The 22346-nt window shown below is 28.4% G+C and overlaps 5 protein-coding genes across 5 annotated transcripts; 4 read left to right on the top strand and 1 right to left on the bottom strand.

Moving 5' to 3' along the window:
* Positions 1-1415: 1415 nt before the first annotated feature.
* Positions 1416-2813, top strand: PmUG01_13028600 (ATP-specific succinyl-CoA synthetase beta subunit, putative; the record flags this gene model as incomplete). Its single annotated transcript, XM_029007265.1, has 1 exon — positions 1416-2813. The coding sequence occupies one exon, from the start codon at positions 1416-1418 to the stop codon at positions 2811-2813; it is 1398 nt and encodes a 465-aa protein (XP_028863672.1).
* Positions 2814-4586: 1773 nt separating this feature from the next.
* On the top strand, positions 4587-5763 carry PmUG01_13028500 (60S ribosomal protein L14, putative; the record flags this gene model as incomplete). Its single annotated transcript, XM_029007264.1, has 3 exons — positions 4587-4709; positions 4904-4968; positions 5424-5763. The coding sequence occupies 3 exons, from the start codon at positions 4587-4589 to the stop codon at positions 5761-5763; spliced, it is 528 nt and encodes a 175-aa protein (XP_028863671.1).
* A 4141-nt stretch (positions 5764-9904) lies between these two features.
* ISC3 (inner membrane complex suture component, putative) lies at positions 9905-14355 on the top strand (the record flags this gene model as incomplete). Its single annotated transcript, XM_029007263.1, has 10 exons — positions 9905-11269; positions 11606-11697; positions 11820-11893; positions 11998-12063; positions 12541-12696; positions 12994-13055; positions 13282-13374; positions 13501-13569; positions 13862-13936; positions 14152-14355. The coding sequence occupies 10 exons, from the start codon at positions 9905-9907 to the stop codon at positions 14353-14355; spliced, it is 2256 nt and encodes a 751-aa protein (XP_028863670.1).
* Positions 14356-15923: 1568 nt separating this feature from the next.
* PmUG01_13028300 (syntaxin, Qa-SNARE family, putative) lies at positions 15924-17309 on the bottom strand (the record flags this gene model as incomplete). The annotated part of the gene is made up of 1 exon (XM_029007262.1): positions 15924-17309. One exon carries the CDS (start codon positions 17307-17309, stop codon positions 15924-15926), a length of 1386 nt encoding a protein of 461 aa, XP_028863669.1.
* Positions 17310-19480: 2171 nt separating this feature from the next.
* On the top strand, positions 19481-21648 carry PmUG01_13028200 (voltage-dependent anion-selective channel protein, putative; the record flags this gene model as incomplete). Its single annotated transcript, XM_029007261.1, has 7 exons — positions 19481-19517; positions 19715-19785; positions 20011-20145; positions 20401-20596; positions 20736-20838; positions 21025-21283; positions 21580-21648. The coding sequence occupies 7 exons, from the start codon at positions 19481-19483 to the stop codon at positions 21646-21648; spliced, it is 870 nt and encodes a 289-aa protein (XP_028863668.1).
* Between the last annotated feature and the right edge of the window lie 698 nt (positions 21649-22346).

The raw sequence follows: 22346 nt of genomic DNA, 5'->3' as shown, positions 1-22346 counted from the left end.
TTTAATTATTCGTAATTTTAAAATTCCCCGAAAAAAATATTTCCCTTTGTACGTTTATAAGTACGTTTATGAATTTACATCTTTTCTTAAGTTTTTACGGTGCTCATGTTTAATAGTTAAAATTGACATGTACTTCACATGCACACGGTCATGTAGTTATTGTACCTGCGGTGTACTTGTAAATGTGCTTTTAAAATTTAAATGGTAAGTATTTTTCTGTGGAAATACGACAATATTAGCTAAAGAGAAGAAAAAGCGCTAAATGACAAAGCGGAAAAAGAAAGTTATGCTTAATAATAAAATAAAAAAAAAAAATAAATAAATAAAAGCGCGTAGTTTCAACTTCAATCTTGAAAAGAAAAAAAAAAAAAAAAATTATAGTGAAACACACATTTCAAACTAACGAAATACGTAAATAAAACCGGATAACACCAAAGTGCTAAATTTCCAAAAAAAGAAAAATATAATATGACATATGACGGCCCAGCCCCTTATATTTGTAGAAATACACTTAAAACTAATTTGTGCTCCACAAAAGCGCTGTTTATTAGTTTGCTTGTTCATTTATCATTGCATCAACTAGTTTATCAATCTGGTTAATTGTTTGCTAGCCATTTGCTCATCCATTTTTATTTCATCGGGTAATATTCCATTGCCGTGTGAAAATGGTTAGTAATCTCATCCACACTGCGTAAGAGGTACCGACTGAAAGAACCAATAGAAGAATTATAGAAGAATTTCGATCTTGCTATTTTTTTTGCTATTTTTTTTTTTTCAACCCTATGCGGAAAGGGCAAAATTGTTGATACTTCCCAGTAGCGCTCATTTTTTAGGGTTTGTTAAAAAACACACACATCCACATATGTGCATGTATGTATGTATGAGCATGTATGTATGTATGAGCATGTATGTATGTATGAGCATGTATGTATGTATGAGCATGTATGTATGTATGAGCATGTATGTATGTATGAGCATGTATGTATGTATGCATGTATGTATGTATGAGCATGTATGTATGTGATGTATGTATGAACATGTATGTATGTATGAGCATGTATGTATGGGCATGTATGTATGTGCATGCATGTATGAGCATGTATGTATGTGCATGTATGTATGTGCATGCATGTCTGTATGTGCATGTATGTCTGTATGTGTTCGTATGCGCGTGTGTGCGCATGTGATACTTTGTGGGCCCAGAGTAACAAGAGATCAAGCAAAGGAGGATATACTTCTTCTAGAACGTACACACCCATTCACGGAAGCAAAATAAAAGTTGTTATATTATTTTTTTTTTTTTTTTTTTGAAGAGGAACATTTAGCTAAACAGGCTTGTCCATTTGGAGTTTCACGTCGACCCGTCACTTTAACCCCAATCTGCTTAAGGGAAAAAATAATAATAAGGAGTTATAATGATTTCGGTAAAAAGTAAGACAAAATTTATGATGGATCTGCGCAGGTATATAAGTTATAGCATATGGAATTTAGGAAGTAAATTAAGTAGTAATAAGAGAAACCATTTTTCTTTTTTTTTTTTGGATAAAAAATATTTAAGTATACATGAGTATTTATCTATAGATTTATTGCGTTTTCATAATATTCCATGCCCTCAAGGGTATCCTGCAAAGACCCCAGAAGAAGCAGAAGAAAAAGCACTGGAGTTACAAAATGCTTGTGGAGATATAGATATAGTAGTAAAAGCACAAATATTAAGTGGAGGAAGAGGGGTAGGTTATTTTAAGGAAAACAATTTCCAAGGAGGTGTACATATATGTAGGAACAGTACAGAAGTTAAAGAGATTTCATCAAAAATGTTGAATAACACACTTGTAACTAAGCAGACAGGAGATGAAGGCAAAAAATGTAATACTGTATTTATATGTGAAAGGTTTTATATAAGGAAAGAAAGATATGTAGCTTTCACGTTAGATCGAACTTCTAATAGTATTATGTTATTAGGATCAAAAGTAGGTGGATCTTCCATAGAAGAAATTAATAAAAAAGATAAAAACGCTATTTATAAGATGAGTATAGATATTAAAAATGGATTAACAAATGGTCAGTCAAGAGAATTTTGTGAGAAAATAGGATTCAAAAATATTGAACTGAATATTGTTACTGATATGGTAATAAATCTATATAAAATTTTTAAACAATACGATTGTACATTATTGGAAATTAATCCATTATCAGAAACAAATGATGGAAGAGTTCTATGTTGTGATGCTAAACTAAACTTCGATGATAATGCAGAATATAGACAAAAAGAAATTTTCCAAAAAAGAGATTTATCACAAGAAGATTCGATAGAAATTCAAGCAAGGAAACATAATTTAAATTATGTATCACTAAATGGAAATATTGCATGTATGGTTAATGGTGCAGGATTAGCAATGGCAACACTCGATCTAATAGTTTTACATAACGGTTCACCATCTAACTTTTTAGATGTAGGCGGTAGTGCAACTGAAGAAGAAATTTCGGAGGCTCTAAAAATTATTAATAATAATGAAAAAGCAAAAGTTTGTTTTATCAACATTCTGGGTGGAATCATGCGGTGTGATATTATTGCCAAGGGTATTATTAATGCAATGAAACAAGTGGAATTTAAAAAACCACTTATTATAAGGTTAGAAGGCACAAATGAACAAGAAGCCGAAAAATTAATTAAAGAGTCGAATCTCAGCTGCATCTTATGTCAAGATATGAATGCAGCTGCTGAAAAAAGCGTAGCCATGGCAAATATAATAGAAATAGCCAACCGGTCCAACATTAATGTGGGCTTTCTCTCTAACAATGTCCTTAACTAAGATGTTAACGAATTGATGCACTAATCGATATCGTGCACATAGCTATAGTACGTACTTATCCTTGTTATGCACATCACTACACGGGTTATCTACGGATGAACGGGTTTACGCAATTCTTGGGTGTAGGCCTTTAACGTGGATTCACTGCCTCTTACCCCCTGTTCAATTGATAGCAATGTGGTTGCATTGGAAGCGTTCCTTTCCCCTTTTGCTAAATTTTGTTTTTTTCTTTTTTGCTTCATTCTGCTTCAACTTATTCCATATATATATATTTTTATTTTTATTTTTTTTAATTTCCCCCCATTTTATTGTAATTTTGCAGCATTACAAACTGCACAATAAACATGGAGAAAAAAATTGTAATCGGTATTTAAACAGCATGTACAATTGGGGCAGTCGCAATAACAATTGGGGCAGTCGCATTAACAATTGGGGCAATCGCATTAACAATTGGGGCAATCGCAAGAACAACTAGCGCAGTTGCATGAACAATTCATGTAGTCTCGTGTGCATTTCTGCCAGCACCATGTACAATTCAGGTTTATTCCTTCAAAATAATACAAATGGTGCTTCATTTAAAATAGGCTAATTGCAGCGGGCCTATCTGAGCGTACGTTTAACATGTACTTGTATCACTTCAACTATTTTTGCCTTTGCGTGGGCCCCTTCGAATTCTGTCATAAGGGTGCAGCATCAGTATATATATATATAGATAGATATAAATGCACGTACGTACGTATGTTGGTGTACAACGACAGTGTGTGCCCTTACTAAAAAAAGAAATCGCTACGCTGTGCTTCATACATATTATTATACTTGTTACATGCATACAACTTGGGTTTGAGGCGAACGAAATGAACAAATAAAAAATATGTGTGGCACTTAAGAAATATAAGCCAAAATATTATCAATTTCCACATAACGTAAAGAAAAACTTTTTTTTTTTTTTTTTTTTTACTTGTGTAAAAAAAATGCTAATAAGCATGTTTCGTAAGTATATATATATATATATATGTACATATGCATATATGTATACAAAAGAGGAAAAAAAAAAAAAAATACACAGTAGAATAATATAATATACGGGTTAATATTACGAATATGCAAAATTTTTAACATCTATTTAATGTTAAATGAAGAGAAAAAATTTCAAAATTCTTTTTTTTTTTTTTTTTAAAATACCCTTGAATCACTAATGTTATTCCATGCGTATTTGTGAAGTAACTTGGCGTACAATTGTAAGCACTAAAATATGTTCACATACATAAATAGATATATAATAAATACATGCATACGTACATGTACGTATATTTATGTATGTACGTAGTATGTATGTTTAAATTCTATTTTACGGGTACCTTTATTTTTAAAATTTTAATATAGTGTCCTTATGATACACGCAAACTTGGCCAACTTTTATTGAGCGATTATTTTTTTTTATTACATTATATAGTTATATATTGTATAGTATCATATTATATAGTAACAGATTATATTATATTATATTTTTTTACTTGTTTATTTTATTTACCTATTTTTTTTCGCTACAACGATAGCATTCTTTGCTTTTCATGCACTTGGTAAATTTTACTTCATAAGGTTTATTTACATTTTTTTGAAATTTTTTTTTTTTTTTTTTTTTTTTTTTTTTTTGTATGAAATTTTAAAGATTGCAGTATTACTCCTTCTTAGTTATATATTTTTTTATGATATTTTTATTTCATTATTTTTCCCATTTTTGAAACAAGTTGATCGTGTTTATATTTAGTTACAATGCCACGTGTCGAATTAACAGAAGAAGAGAAATTGAACTTAACGAAAAAAAACCTACTATTCAAAAGGTTTGTTGAGCCGGGAAGATTATGCCTTGTTGAATATGGTCCCTATGCGGGAAAGGTATATTTTCAAAATACAGGAGAAAGGAGTACTCTCTTGTGGCTTTGAAAAATTTTATTTGCGCGTAAATGGGAATGATACGTGATACGTGATACATGATATGTGATATATGATATGTGTATATGTGATACATACCATAGTTTTTGTCAATCCATGTGCTTATTTTTTTTCCTTTTTTTTTTTTTTTTTCAAAGTTGTGCTTTGTCATTGATATCGTAACTCTAACTAGAGTTATTGTCGATGGAGGATTTGTAACCGGGTAATTTAAGAAAATAAATTTTTTTTTGCATTCGTATGATGTGAACATTGTGGATGTGTTTCGTATAAACGTCGAGATTTTATTTTCAATGGAGGGAAAACTGTTATTAATGAAGCATTAGAACAGTGAAACATTCTAACAGTTAAGCTATTTTGTGAAAAGTGCATATATGCATATGAACAGACATACATATGAACAAACATACATATGAACAAACATACATATGAACAAACATACATGTGAACAAACATACATATGAACAATCATACATATAAGTACGTATATGTGCGTACATACCTTCATACTTATATGTATGTATATATGCATCGTCTGATCCTATCAGTAACGTATTCGTGATCTCGCTACGTTATATATATATATATATATATATATATACAGCCTATTATTGCCTACTTTTTTTTTTCTTTTTTTTTTTTCCTTACCCCGTTTTATAGTGTACCTAGAATGATTATGCCATTGAAAAGACTAAAGTTATTAAAGGAAAGAATTAAAATAAAAAAAAACTGCAAAAGTGGGTATTTGAGAAAAACAATAAATAGCACTAAAATATTAGAATCATTTAAGGAATCTAATCTTGGGAAAAAAATAATAGTAAAAAAAAAAAGAGACCTAGCTACAGATTATGAAAGATTTCAGGTATATTATGCCAGGAGAGCTTTAAAAAAAAAAATAGCTTCCTTAATTATTAAAAAAAACACAATGAAAAAAAAGGGTGGTATAAGTAATAAGGAGAAAACTAAAAAAGTTAATAAAACTGCAGCCAAGAAAAAATAATAGAATATAAATTCATGGACAGGGAAAAAATTTACACAGAAATGTTGTTGAAGGGGGGTAGTAGGTAGGAAAAGGACAATTGGAGAGAGGATTGTACACACATATACGTATGTGTTTTCCTATATGACTTAACTATATGTTTTTGAACATATGTATATAATATGTACTTGCATATATATGTGTATATGGCACATGTGTTTGTGTGTGTGTGCATGCATGCATGCATGCATGCATATATGTATATACATATTATAATGCACACACTCTTGTGTTAAAATAAATGCCCCATTTATAAAATGTGAAATGAATTCACGTATCAACCTTTTTTTTTTTCTTTTTTTTTTTTTTTTTAAATGAAAGTATACAAACAAAACAAAAAATATATTATAGAAGCTTTAAAATAATTTCTAGCAAATATTTTACCTGTGCAGTTGTTTTTGCACGACGAAACTTTTTTTTAATAACGATCCGAATACATGATGCATAGTTGTAAATATAAATGCTCTTTTTTTTGAAACATTAAAATCATGCATATAGCAAGTCAAGTACCATATAGCGGATTATTACACAAAAAAGAGATTAAAATTAAAAAATGTAGGAGTGAAAAAGGAAAAAAATAAAGATGAACTCTCATATATTTCTGAAGCATATCCTAGCAACTTAATATCTTCTTTCGTTCAATTTTTCTTCCTTTTTTTTTTTCTCTCTTTTCTTTTTTTTCCTTTCTTGCAGTAGTATGTTTTTCCTGTCATTTATGTGTTAATAAAGTTTGAATTTGCATTTTACTCCATTTAACATGCACTTTTAAGAAAAAAAAAATTATATATTTAGTTGCACAACATTGGTAGAGCTCAAAATATATATACTATCACACGAATATTATGTTTTAGCAAATGTTCAAAAAAAAAGAAAGAAGGTACAGCAAAAGAAAACACAATTTATATCTTTTGGAGTATGACAAAATCTTAACAAAATAGTGTAGAACAAATTATATGAACTGTTCAGAAATTATTAACCATGTTCAGAAAAAAGAAAACGTCTTAAAAAAGCTGGAAGTAGTTGCGAGGGAAGTAGCTGAGGCAATAAGTATATATATATATATATGTATATATGTATATGCACTTGCACATACGTATATATATATATGAAGCTACAGGAAAAAACATTAATAGGAGTAATTAGTAACTGAGAATATCTCGTCTTTCAAAAGTTGTCCTATGTACTTATTCAACTAAAAATTTATAAAAACATTCCATAAAAAAAAAAAAAAAAAAAAATGTTCAACATAAAATTAAAAAGTTTCTGTAGAAAAAAAAATATAATAAATATGTGTACACAAAGTAAATATAACAAGTTAAAAGTGTAAATACTTATGTATACATACATGTACGTATTTATGTATACATCGTGTATTATTTCGCACTTCGAAAGGAATAAAAGTGACCACTAGCTTGGATAACATGCACACACAAAACGTACATAAAAAAAAATATTCTTTCTGTGTGTGCAAAGGTTTAAAACGTAAAGGTAAAATGTAAAATGCAAAATTAGAAATATAAAATTTGAAATATAAAATTTGAAATATAAAATTTGAAATGTAAAGTTTAAAAAGCAAAATACAAAAAGCAAACTTAGAAATGTAAAACGAAAATATATTTTCTACGTGCGTATGCGTGTGAAAGAATTTTATGAACAAGTCATAATTTTTTTTTTTTTTTTTTTTTAATATTACATAAACGTTGCACGAGGAAGAGTAAAAGGCCTTATTTTAATACGGCATGTGCACACTAGGGATGTTAAGAATTATGTCATTTTTTTTTTTTTTCCATACACACATAAATACATATTATCTAAAATTGTAGGACATATAAATCCAAATCAATGTAATTATATATAACCTCCTTTCGAAGAACGTTCCGTGAAGGGGTAAAAAAAGTAGTGCAGAAAAATAAGCAGTTTAAGCTTTTTAGACGTTTTAGGTTTTTTTTTTTTTTTATTTCGTTCCTTTGGTATTTGTTACTTCCGTATTTGCTACTTCCGTATTTGCTATTTCCGTATTTGCTACTTCCATATTTTCTACTTCCATATTTGCTACTTCCATATTTGCTACTTCCATATTTGCTACTTCCATATTTGCTACTTCCGTATTTGCTACATCCGTATTTGCTACTTCCATATTTTCCCACTTCATTATTCTGCTATTTTGGGCATACGAGAAATTACCATATTCTTCCATTTTGTTATAAGGAAAATATTAGAAAAAAATAAGAAAAAAATAAAAAGAAGAAAATGAAAAACTTTAAAGAGTAATTTACTATCACACAGTAGAAATAATATATTTTTTTGTTTTTTACATTCTAACAAGTAACATGAATACTATTTAAATGATAACCCAATAAGATATAATAATTTAGACATGTAAATAGGCATTTTAATAATATTATAGATATAAGTTATTATTTCCTTTTATTACATTTTACTGAGTTTTGCTCGCGTTTACTCAGTTTGAATCGATTTTATCGTAGTTTATGCATTTTATCGAACTATATGCATTTTATCGAATTTTATGCATTTTATCGAATTTTAGGCATTTTATCGAATTTTATGCATTTTATCGAATTTTATGCATTTTATCGAATTTTATGCATTTTATCGAATTTTATGCATTTTTTCGCGTTTTATTCATTTTATTGAATTTCATAATTTCCTTTCTCGTGATAGTGGAAAAAAAGGGCTTTTGCTTGCCCTACTAGTAACTGCAAGGTAGATAAAAAATTGATTTTGTTTTTCCACATAAGGATCATTATATTGTGTGAAAAATTTATTGACATATTATATAAATATGAGAAACAAATACATGATTTAAGGAAGTGTGTGCGTCATGTCTTATAGAAAACAGTGGTATCGTCCTAATTAAAAAAAAACAAAAAAAAGAAGAAATTATTTTAATTGTCCTTTGATCAATATATATATGTTTAATTTTTTTTTTTTTTTTTTTTTTTATTTTTTTTTTTTTTCTTATTTCATTTGATTTATTTCGAATGCCTTATTTTATGGAAATATGATCTTGTGGAAAAAATTTTTTATACCCAATTTTTCCAAAAAAAAAATTTTCTGGCTAAGCAAATACATATATAATATACATATTTCGACGTAGACCCATACCATAGACACACATGTATGTCCAACGTTCAGACGGTACTTATACATAGACAGAGTATACACCCTCACGCTTCCATTAGTTCATATTTTTTGTATTTTTTATAATTTTTGACCACATTGAACTATTTAAAAGAAAGAATTTACTAAAAAAATAAGTGCGTATTCCCCAGTTTGTTGAATTTAAAATGAGAAGTGCAGCATAAAGCATAAAGTGCATTGTAATAACACACACATTTGAAGGAGATTTATGTGTAGTTTTACAGACACATTATGCGGAAATGTAAATTAGCCTAAAAGCGTAATTTCGAAAAGAAAATAAAATAAGATATAACGAAGTATAACGTAATACAATGCAATATAACTTAATACATGGCAATATAGCGTAATACACGGCAATATAACGCAGTACATTGCAATATAATATATTACAATACTATTCACTATAATACAATATAACGTGCAGTCAACCAACAGGCTGTAAATAAGGGCTAGATTAGAAAAAAAAAAATAATAAAATAATAAATAAAATAAAATATAAAAGCTCGAAACACATTGCTTATACCCCAGATTGCAATTTCCAAAATTTGATGCTCAAGAAGAGGAAGAGTTACTATATGTAAGGACAACACAAGTCACAAGTTGTCATTTATAGAATTTTACAACCCATTATATTTTGTATCCTTTCATTTTATTTTTTTGTTTTATTTTATATCCTTTCATTTTATATCCTTTCATTTTATTTTTTTGTTTTATTTTATATCCTTTCATTTTATATCCTTTCATTTTATTTTTTTGTTTTATTTTTTATCCTTTCATTTTATTTTTTTGTTTTATTTTTTATCCTTTCATTTATTTTTTTGACGTAAAATACGCAGTGTACGCTGCACATTTTCCTTTTCCCCTTTTTGTGCTTTTCGCTATTTCCGCTATTTCGCTTCTTTTGTTTTTTCCGTTTTTGTGCTAAAAAAATAAAATAATTATGAGTACCAATAACATGAACAAGCAAGGTGAATATGAAGCTTTAATAGATGATGGACAGCATGCAAATGCAAATAATGCAGGAATGAATACTGAGGAGTATTATAATATATATGGAAATAATATTAATAGTGCTAATATAAATAATGTGGATAGTACAAATGAACATGTACCACTTGGTACACCTTTAACTTATATTGTAGGTAATGAAGGGGAATATATCGGAAATATGCATTGTGAAAATTCCCAAGAGAAAAAAAGATTACTCACAGATTTAAAATATTGCTCTTTTTTCATTGGTTATATAATTATTTTATTATTTATTATTTTGTATTATTTATATTATGGAGAATATGCTCGAATATTATATGGTACAAATTATAATGGTCAGATATGCGGAAAACATTTGAAAAAATATGCTTATTTATATTACCCTCTATCACCTAAATCATCGAAACCTGATATATTAAATAGATATGCGAAGTGTGTGGAATCTTGTCCAACGTCTAATGAGTATAATAATAATAAAAAATTAAAAAACAGCTTAACTAAAGGTGGAGAGAAAAATGAGAAAAACGAGAATAATATGACAAGTACGACAAATAAGAAAAATATACAAAATATAAAAAGCTTTTTTGAAAATTCTTTTTCCTTTTTTGATAAAAATAAAAAAAATGTAATTATGGATAAGAAAGGAAATACAACAACAAATGTTGTATATAGTGATTATACGAAAAGTTCAAACAGCAATGTGTATGTTGAATATTCTTTAAATTCTCCATATTATGATTCAACAAATATAATGAATATATGTTATCCGAAAGATAAAACATTACGGGAGAAAGTTATATATACAGTCTTTACAAATAGATATAAAGTATTTGTTAATTTATTTTCTTTTCACAATTCTTTTTTTTTTGTATTTCTTTTTGTTTTCATTTCACTATTTTTATGTTTTATTTATTTACTTCTCTTATATTATATATCAACAACAGCTTTTCATTTTTTTTTAATTTCTTTTCCTTGTTTAATGTTGTTTTGTCCTATCTATTTTATTCATAAACATTTATATCTTATTTTTAATCCTGTTAAGGGGTCTTTTTTTTCATACCATTATATATTGTCAATTCTGTTATGCCTTGCAATTGTAGCACATGGAATTATATCCTTCTTCATTCTTTACTTATACAAAAATACATATAAATATACATCCAGATTAATCTCAATTACTTTAAATTTTATATATAATATGTCTACTATGCTCTATTCACCGATTGTCGTTTCACTTTTATCTTTTATCTGGTTTCTCATTTCTGCGCGCTTATACGTGTACATAATGACTGCCGGGTCGACCTACGAAAATAGGGTAACCCGCAAAATAAAATAAAATAAAAAACAAAACAAAACATAAAAAAAGTAAAAAAAAAAAGATATTGCATGCACGTTTTCATAATTTTTTTTTTTTTTCCACCCCTCTAATTTATTGCCCGTTCGCGCGAATGTACATGCGGATATGTGTACATATATATATGTGTGCATGTGTTTACATGTGTTTACATGAGTTTGCATGAGTTTACATGAGTTTGCATGTGTTTACATGAGTTTGCATGTGTTTACATGAGTTTGCATGTGTTTACATGAGTTTGCATGTGTTTACATGAGTTTGCATGTATTTACATGTGAGTACTTCGACTTCTTACAGATATATTTGGAACTGGACTCTAATGGGAATAGCGAAATAGTTTCTCTCCAAAAAATATTTTTTTACTTCAAGAGTTCCTATCTTTTTTCCATGTAAGAGAAGTAGAACAATTACAAAAGTGAACAAATTAGAATGGCATCGAGGGAAAAATACAATGAACTAGTGGCAAGCACGCGGAAATAAGATATTTACCCAATTTTTTTTTTTTTTTTAGATTTTGGATTTATTCCTTTTTTTTCGTATGTGAAATATTACAATCCTTAAACCAGTTTACCATCAGCTATTTAGGTAAAAAAAAAGTTTACTTAATATTTGAATACAACCTAATGCACATTTTAAGAACGTATCTACATATATACGTATTAATAATATGCATGGGCATATGTTTGTAGGGACCGTATGGTACTTCGGTGATAAGAACAGCTCGAATTATAATATTAGTGGGGATGAAACTATGAGTAATATTTCTATACTAATGTGAAAATTAACTATTATGCGCATTAGCCGAAGAGCTAGCGTGTATATACATACGTGCATATATACATACGTGCATACATACATACATACGTGCATATATACATACGTGCATACATACATACATACGTGCATATATACATACGTGCATACATACATGACATACATACATACATACGTGCATATATACATACGTGCATATATACATACGTACATACATATACGTGCATATATACATACGTGCATACATACATACATACGTGCATATATACATACGTGCATATATACATACGTGCATACATACATACATACGTGCATATATACATACGTGCATATATACATACGTGCATACATACATACGTGCATATATACATACGTGCATTTATACGTATGTGCATACGTATATATGGGGGGGATGTATGAATGTACATGTACATATTTATTCACTTCTCCCCTTTTAGAAACGATACTGAATCATCACTTCGGAAGTCTGATACTGTCAAGTTTCATTAGTCTGTCTACCAAGCACATGCGCATCTTGTTCTTTTGGACCAATAGTACCCTATCCCTTCCCTTTTTTTTTGACCACTCAATTCAGCACTTAAAGGAAAAATTTCGTAAAAAAAAAAAAAATATAAATATAAATGGCAAAGGAGAAAAAAAGAGAAAAAAAAAAAAAAAAAAAAAAAAAAAAACTATACCATTAATACTTGCAAAATTGGCTGCATATTTAAGGAGCAGCTATGGACACGCATAGTGAATTTGTATCCTCTTGGTGTGTCTTTATTCATAAGTTTCATATGTGTTTCATATGTGTTTCATATGTGGTTCATATGTGGTTCATATGTGTTTCATATGTGTTTCATATGTGGTTCATATGTGGTTCATATGTGTTTCATATGTCCTTTTTTTAGAATTTATTTTAAAACCCATTTCCGAGATGATCGATAAGTACACTATGTCCGCATATTGTGAAGTAAGCTTTTTTTTTTGTACTTGCAAAAAGTGTAGAGAAAAGTAAAAGGGACGATAAAATGGAGAAAAATGGAAAAAGCTGGAAAAAATGGAGAAAATGGAAAAAAATGAAAAAAATGAAAAAAATGGAGAAAAATGCAAAATATTTTTCAACAAAATAATCCTTTCTCAAATATGCACAAACTTTCTGTGCACAATTTTTTTTTTTTTTTTTTTTTTTTTTACAGATGTCTATGACTTCATACCCTTATTTACAAGCTTGCGATATTTCGTCCAAAAAGTTAGTTAACTCTACATCCCCCGCAGCATCACTTCACGGAGTAATAAATAAGAACGATTAAAAGACGGTTTCAACGAATGCGTTTTTACATGAACACATATGAACATATAAATCTGTATGCATATATGCACAAGTGTATGCGTGGGTCTTTCCTTTTTTACTGCAGATAACTTATATACTGAATATAATCATTCCGTGTTTTACAATTCTGGTGGTAACATTTTTTTCATTTAATGTAAGAAATAGAAAAAATAAAAAAATTTACTGTGTTCCAATTAATCGTGGTATCAAATTATCTTGTTCTAGGGGCGAAATATTATTGCCATATTATATCTCATCGGAGTTGTAGCTATTACTTTTGTAGCTATTACTTTTGTAGTTATTACTTTTGTAGTTACTACTTTTGTAGTTATTACATTCGCAGTTATTACATTTGTAGTTATTACATTTGTAGTTATTACATTTGTAGTTATTACATTTGTAGTTGATACTATTTTTTTTTTTTTTTTTTTTTTTTTTTCCTCCAGATTTTCAATAACTTTCAAAGATATAATGATTTATTTTCCCCAAACTTCATCCCTAATCCTTTTTTTGCGGCACTTGTAAATACGGAAGGGACGTTTGCCCTTTTTATTTCCCCCCCTCTTTGCAAATATATGTGCATATACAAACGTGTGTGGGGGTGTATACACATATAAGCATATACATGTACACATATAAACATGTACATGTACATGTACATATATACATATATAATTACATGTACATATATACATATATAATTACATGTGTGTGCATTTCTCTCTTGCGTTACCAGACAATCGGAGTTCTGTGCGGTATTATAACATCCTACTTTATCACAGTCATACCTACGTTAGCTGATAGTATTTTGTACTGCTTCATTTGTGAGTGTTATCAAAAACAAATGATAGATGAGAGCCCCATGAGGAAAATATTTACTCCTATTCTTTTAAGAGAATTTATATTAGAAATATATGAAGAGTACAACACTAAGCCATAAAGATGATTGCAAAAGTTTTCCTATGAGCATAGTTGTTATTTGCTTTTACCTTAACATTGCTTCTCTGCTCTTCATATTACTACTTATCTTTTTTTGTGGATCTTTCACTTTACCCTTTAACAATATGAACACTATACATAGTTATTGCACACAGAATTTACTATATTTATTTTTTATACAAATATTTTTTAAAACCTCAAAAAGTTTTAATGTTAATATGTTAACAGCTTTAAGAATATGTGCTATTTAGTTCTATATCACTCGCTCTACTTCACTCATTCTATTTCATTTCGTTTTAATGAATCTCGTTTTACTTTTTTTTTCTACATATCTCCGCAATATTTTAACCTGTCAATTTTTTTTTTGGTATCATTTGTATATAGTTTTTTGCGGCACTGATAGTCCGATGTATCACTTTGAATAAATCATGTGTACTTTTGGCGCATTTAGTTTTCTCTAATTTTTTTTCTTTTTACCTATTTTTATAATTCCTTTTTCGTCTATTCTTCATTTTTTCTTCATTTTTCTTCATTTTTCTTCATTTTTCTTCATTTTTCTTCATTTTTCTTCATTTTTTCTCCATTTTTACTCCACTTTTTCTTTCTTTTTTACTGCCGTTTCACCTTTACTCTTTTTTAATAACATCGCATTCCTCGTTTTGTTTTATGCGAACTGTGTTGAGTAAAAGAAGAAAAAAAAAAAAAAAAAAAGATTGAAATAACGAAATAACGAAATAATGAAATAACGAAATAACGAAATAACGAAATAACGAAATAACGAAATAACGAAATAATGAAATAACGAAATAACGAAATAACGAAATAACGAAATAACGAAATAACGAAATAACGAAATAACGAAATAACGAAAGGACGAACAGTAACGTAAGGGAAAGCAGGAAAAGAGCATGTAGCGCCCCCGAATTGTACATGTATATGTGCATATGTGCATATGTGCATGGGTCTGATTGAAGGGCTTCCTAAGAGGACCCTTCCCATATATATATGTTATTCCTTTTTAAGCATGTTGAATTTTATATATATAAAAAAAAAAAAAAAAAAATGCAAAATACAAAATGAAAAATGCAAAATGAAAAATGCGAAATGCAAAATGCGGAATGAAAAATGAGAAATACTCTGAAATTGCCGCGCCTCTTATTATCACACCCTTTTGACTCTGTTCTAATTAATTCAAGTAAAAATGGTGAGATCCGTTAATTGTGTGTAATATGCCCAATCTTCAAAAAAGCTGAACGACAAATATAGAACATCCTTTGTTGTCATATTAAAATGATGATATTTAATTTTATTCTACTAAGACAGTACAAGTGTGTGTATATATCATATATACCAGTTTTGTAATATGTTAAAAGTTAAATAAAAAAACAATTTCAAAAAAATGAAAAATTTGGGAAAATAATTAAAGGGAAAGAAGATTCACACGGTGAATGCATGCATTTATACATACATACACAGGAATACACACGCACATATATACATGCATACCCAACACATACATATAATGTATAAATACAAGCATGCGCACGTACTCACACGAGTGTATGGCCCCTAGAACAGAGCAACATTGAAGAATACGGGGCAAAGAATAATGAAGGCAATTATTAGCAGGAATACACTGAAATAGACAATTTTTTGCTTAATTAATGCGTTATATCTTTTTGCCTCGATTATATTTAGTAGTGCATCATCTGTGTATTCCTTCATCTGGAATGTATTATTTTCAATATCATTGATTATATTTTTTCTTTTCTTTATAACATATGCTAGTTCGATGTATAATTCATTTAATGAGGAAATATTTTTCTCCAATTTTTTTAGCTGTTTGTATTTTTCTTTTACTTTTTCTATTTGTATTTGCTCTATATCTGTACAATACATATTATTGTTATAGCAAGTATTATTAATATTAAGAAAATCTTCAATGGTGTAATTACTTTGTTTTAATAATTTATGTATACTATGATCACTTATATTTGGATGGATTAATTTGTAATGTTTCATAATATTTTTATTAACATGTTCATAATAATGATTGCAAATATTTTTATATTTATTAATACAACATTTATATTTATTTACTACATCAATGAATATATTAACTCGTAATTTTATTTCGCTAAGCATGGTACTACTACGGCTGCCACAGCTACTATGGCTACTACTACCACTATTATTACCCTTTTCAAAATTCTCATTGTCCTTATTTATTTGATTAATTTTTATCTTAATATAATTAATTATTTCTTCCGAACTGTTAATTATAACGTTCACTTTCGTGTACAGCTTTTCATTATCATATATGTTCAAGTCAATTTTTCTTTTTATAACATTGATCTTGTCAATATTTTTGTAAATATTTGCAATGTTCATGTTGATGTCGTTCACTGTTAGGAGGTAAGTGTTTAACGGGTTTGTTTCGTCTAACTGGGTTGTTTCGTCTAACTGGGTTGTTTCGTCTAACTGGGTTGTAGCGTCCAACTGGGTTGACGTACTTAACCTGCTTACACTATGAAACAGTGGTGTGTTTTCATCTACATTCTTTTCAATATCTTTAAAATAAACATTATATTCATTGGTTTTGTTATTATTTATTATTCTACTAAAAATGTTTGCTTTCTCTATACTTATGTCATCTTCCATTGGACATATAGTAGATGCATCATCCCCCCAATCCGTTTTCTCTTCACTATGTACCAAGAATGAATCTCCCCTTTTTTTTTTTTTTTTTTTCAGATCATCACTATGTTTTCTTTCTTTTCCATTTTCACACTTTAATTTTCCGCCCTTCGAGTTTTCTCCCCTCTTCGAGTTTTCTCCCCTCTTCCAATTTTCTCCATTCATGCAATTTTCTTCCTGCACATGTTCATGCATTCCCTTTTCCTCTTTTTTTTTTTTCTCGCTTAATGATATGATCTCCTTTAAAATGTCCTCCATAGTTTGGTCAATTTGTGGTCACAAAAAAATAAAATAAATAAAATAAAATAAAATAAATAAAATAAAATAAATAAAATAAAATAAAATAAATAAAATAAATAAAATAAAATAAATAATAAATAAAACGCACAACAGTTTATAGCGATTTAATTTTTATCCCTTCTGATGTTTGCTTAAAATTCTTCGTACCCACTTGCATACTCGCAAGTACCTCCTAAACGTGTTAGTATATTAGGAGGGATTAAAAGCGCAGTAATCCGAGATATCCCAAATCGAGATAACCCAAATAGAGATAAATCAAATAGGGATAAATCAAATAGGGATAAATCAAATAGGGATAAATCAAATAGGGATAAATCAAATAGGGATAAATCAAGTCGAGACTGACCAAGCCGAGATTAGCCAAGCCAAGATAAGCCAATCCGAGAGCGGTAGAATACTTTTCTGCGCAGCTCGAAAAAGTTAAGCAGTATCAACAGACGTAAACTTATGCGCATAAGTAAGTGTCCTGTGCGTATGTGTGTGTATGTGAGTTACCACCCGCGATGGAAACATTTCCTCCGTCAAATTCATATAATTCATATGTATGTATGAGTACTTTGGTACATGTACATAAGAAACAGTCGCATGATGGAAATATACGATAAGAATAAAGAATACAAGATTACGCTAAATTTAAGAAGAAAAAAAAAAAAAAAAAAAAAAAAAATTTTATCTTTCAATAAAATGTTGAAATTCCTTTTTGAAAGCTTCCTTTTTTTTTTTTTTTTTCCCCCCTCCCCAGACCGTATTTATATTTTTTTTTTAAAAATAAACACAAAATAATTGCACATAGTACGATCTACTACTACTTCTCAGCTCTCTTTGCAAATCATTTAGCTCCATAGAAATGTAAAAACGAGAAAATCTTTAAAAAGGAAGAAAATGGGAAAGGTACAATAAATGGGAAAAATGATCAAATGAAAAAATAAATAATTTTAATCCTCACATGGTACAAGTACATAAATATAAGCATACATACTACATATATACATACAAACATAGATATATATATATATATATATATGCATATACATATTATATTATATATTTATTTAATTTTTTTTTTTTAGGCTTTTCCCGCCTGTGCGCTATTTGATGAATATACATAATACATACATATTTATATGTACGTATTATGTATGTACTAATGTATGTTAACATGCATGTATGTATATATTTTACGTTTTACAAAGGTAACAAAAGAACTTGCCCAAGGCACAAAATTATGCGTTTGTAAGTACGTATCATGAACCATATGTACATGGCGCATATAGGTAAAGCCTTATGCTCTTACATCATATTATACAGCGTATTATCATTTTTTCTTTTCTTTTTTTTTTTTTTTGCTTTTTTTTGGGAATAAAGCAAAATGTTCGTTATAAATTGTAATGAATACATGTTATGCAACTTGTTTACTTTTCTGGGAATTTCAAGTCAATTTTTTTTTTTTTTTTCTCTTCTGGTATCCTCAATTCCTTTTAAGCTTTTTTATGAACAAGAAAGGAAGGTATTATTTCCTTACCATGTCTGATTAATGTTACTTAAAATAATTATCTCTTATCTCATTTACTGTACTTTAGTGTATGTATACAATCTTTAAAAAAAATAATAAATAATTTTAGATAAAAGAAAAATAAAGCGGTAAAAGAAAATATTAAATTTTTCTGTACGCTCATAAAAAAGTGAAGCGATCAAATTTTGTTAATTATTCCTTCTTTCGAAACAGAAAAAAGAAAACAAAAAAAAAATACATAAAAGGAACTCATAAAAGGAACTCATAAGAGGGAACACATAGAAGGAGCATATAGAAGGAGCATATAGAAGGAGCACATAGAAGGAGCATATAGAAGGAGCACATAGAAGGAGCATATAGAAGGAGCACATAGAAGGAGCATATAATTTTTATTTTAAAAAGAACAATATAAAAGTCAAACCTTTTTTTTAGCTTAATACCCTAAAGAAAAAACGTCAAAAGTGTTAGGGTAAATTAAATTTTGAAATAGGAAAAACACGTACATACGTACGTACATACATTCATACGTCCATGTAATGCGTAATTGAATATACATGGACTGCCTACCCTTTTATAATTGTAGCATTTTTTTATTTTTTGACAAAAAAAAAAAAAAATGGATTTTCCCAAGTTACTAAATAAGCCTTCTCTAGGTAAAACGCTCATACTCTTTATTTTTTATTTTCACCATGGGTACTTTTTTTTTTTTTTTTTTTTTTTTTAAAGTTAGAGAAAAGGAATTAAAATATAGGAGAGTTAGATAAATGAAAACAATAAACATAACAACGCTACATTTGCTAGAAAGTCAATTTGTCTTGTTCATTTTTAATTTCCATTTTTTTATTTGTAGATTTACTAAAAAACGATTTTCCGCACGCAAATAAATTCGAGTTAGAGCACACCAGCGTTTCGAAGCAACCAGTATCACAAAAATGAAAAATAATGGAATAAAAAAAAAAAAAAATACCTTGTTTTTCTGTTCTGTGCTATTATATTCCGTTCCATGTTATTATTTCTGTCCTATGATATTCTGTTCCATGCTATTTTACTCTATGCTATTCTATTTATTTATTTTTTTTTTTTATGCGTATGTGTACATGCGTAATACCAATGTTAACGTATGCATGTGCTTCTTATCCTTTTTAGTTTCTAAAAAGCGGCTTCACCTTTTCAAATAACACATACAGTATTTACACCAATTTTAAAAACAATGTTTATAACACGAAAAACGAACTCAAATTTGACAATACGGGGATAAGTTTAGTGGATGTGAAATATGAAGTAATTAGAAGAAAAAAAATGTACAATGATAAGCATTAGTAACGAAAGTTTGTGGTTGTCTTAGTAATGCTTACGTAGTTTACCGTATTTGTACTACTGCTAGTTAAAAATAGCTACAGTTGCATGCATATATATATATATATATAATACTGTTTGAACTAGTAAAATTTTTGTTTTATGAGTTTTTTTACCAGCGAATTGAGTGTATTCACATTAATTTTTTTTTTTTTTTTTTTTTTTTTTTCCCTATTACAGCCGGGTTTTGTAAAAAATTTAAACATCTGTGGTAAATACACGAAAAGCAGTGGAAAAGAAGATGATGCTTTTGAAGTATATAGTGAGTATAACGCAGACAGTATGAACGTATTTTCGTCCGTTAACGTTCGTAATTTATTTTTCAAATACATACATGTATACGCTCATCCGAAATATCCTAATCTGAAGTTTGGGGGTAGGCCTTTCTGCGTTCGTTTTATCGTTTATTCGTTCATTTATTTATTCATTTTTGTTAAATTGTAATTTTTTTTTTTTTTATTTTACCTGTTTTATATTTTTCACCTTCCCCCCCCATCGTTCTTACGCTTGTACAGGTCAGCTTCAAGGAAACTTGGACGTAAAGAATTTGCAATGCTCGTTGGGTGGAGCTTATACAAAGCATTTCTATGATACCCAATACATATTTTCCTTCAGATCGTAATACGAAATTTGTACAACATTGTGTGCATGGGTTGTATGTATATATATACATATGTGTGTTCTTGTGTGTATATGTCTGTCCATGTGTACACAATCGTAACAGTGAGACAGTTATTTATTGTCCTTTTTTTTTTTTTTTTTTTTTTCATTCCTTTCTCCTCCCCCCCCATATCCCCTTATTAGAATACCGAGCAACAAACACTTGTATGGATCATTTGCCTTGAATTTATTTTTCCAAAATAAAAATATAAATGACAATGCTGTAAGTATAGAGCTTATTCAAAATATTATCGAAAGAAAAGCAAATATAAATATTGCATCCATTTGGTATCTTAGTAATAAAAACACAGCAATAAAAACAAAACTAAGTAACGATAGTAAAATAGCTTTATCACTAACACACAAGTACAACGAGTTTGTAACTGTTTCCTTAGGATCACAGGTAAAATACTTTTATGTAATATGCAATAATTTATTATATGAGGAGTCAAGTTGATAGCGGAAATTATGTGTGCTTTAATTTTGTGTACACATGCGTTACGCATACGCGTAATCTGGAGTATATATAAATATACATGTAACAAGTATGTGTATATGTGCGCACATGGGTGTGCATTCATGTATATATATATATATATATATATATATATGTATATATATATATATGTATGTATATATATATATATATATATATATATATTTCTTTTTTTTTTTTTTTTCCCTCTCCCGCCCTTGCAGGTGGATATAACGAAAATGTCGCTTCCGGATAACACCAAATTTGGTGTAAAGCTATATTTGAAGTCTTGATATATTTTTTCTCCTCATTTGCTCATCCTTTTTTCTTCTATTTCTTTTTTAAAATCCTTTTTTAAGAAAACTCTTTCCATTTTGTCTCTCATATTTCATATTTTTAAAAACGAGAAAACCATTCCTTACATATCTTATAATAATTAAAAACATCATGTGTTTTAGCATTACTGTGTGAACGAGCACATGTATGGATATATATGCATATATATGTTGTATATGGATATATATTTATTTTTATATATACAAGTATACTTATGCGTATGTCGTGTGACCCATCTTTTTTTTTTCTTCTTTTTTTTTTTTTAAATTTTGAAACTTCGCTGTAGATAGCCATTTCTATGATTAAAACAAAAATCATTTTTTTTTTTTTTTTTTTTTTTAAATTTAAAAGGATTTTTAACTAGTGAATCGGAATTTGGTATTCTCATAATTTTTACGAATTTCACAATATTTACATATTTAGAAAGAATAAAATGAAAAAAAATTGCTAAAAATTTGGCTTAATCCGAAAAACATTTTGTATATGCTCACATTTGTACTTTTATGTATTTTTATATATATATATATATATATTTTTTTTTTTTTTTTATGCAAATTTTGTGAAGACTACCTTAACATTTCATTCGATATCTCATTTGATATGTCATTTGCTACCATCTTAACACCTGACTTACTATCTGACTTGTTCTGTTGTA

Source organism: Plasmodium malariae (genome assembly GCF_900090045.1).
Source record: "Plasmodium malariae genome assembly, chromosome: 13".
NCBI lineage: Eukaryota > Apicomplexa > Aconoidasida > Haemosporida > Plasmodiidae > Plasmodium > Plasmodium malariae.
This window is presented reverse-complemented; position numbering and strand designations above follow the sequence as displayed.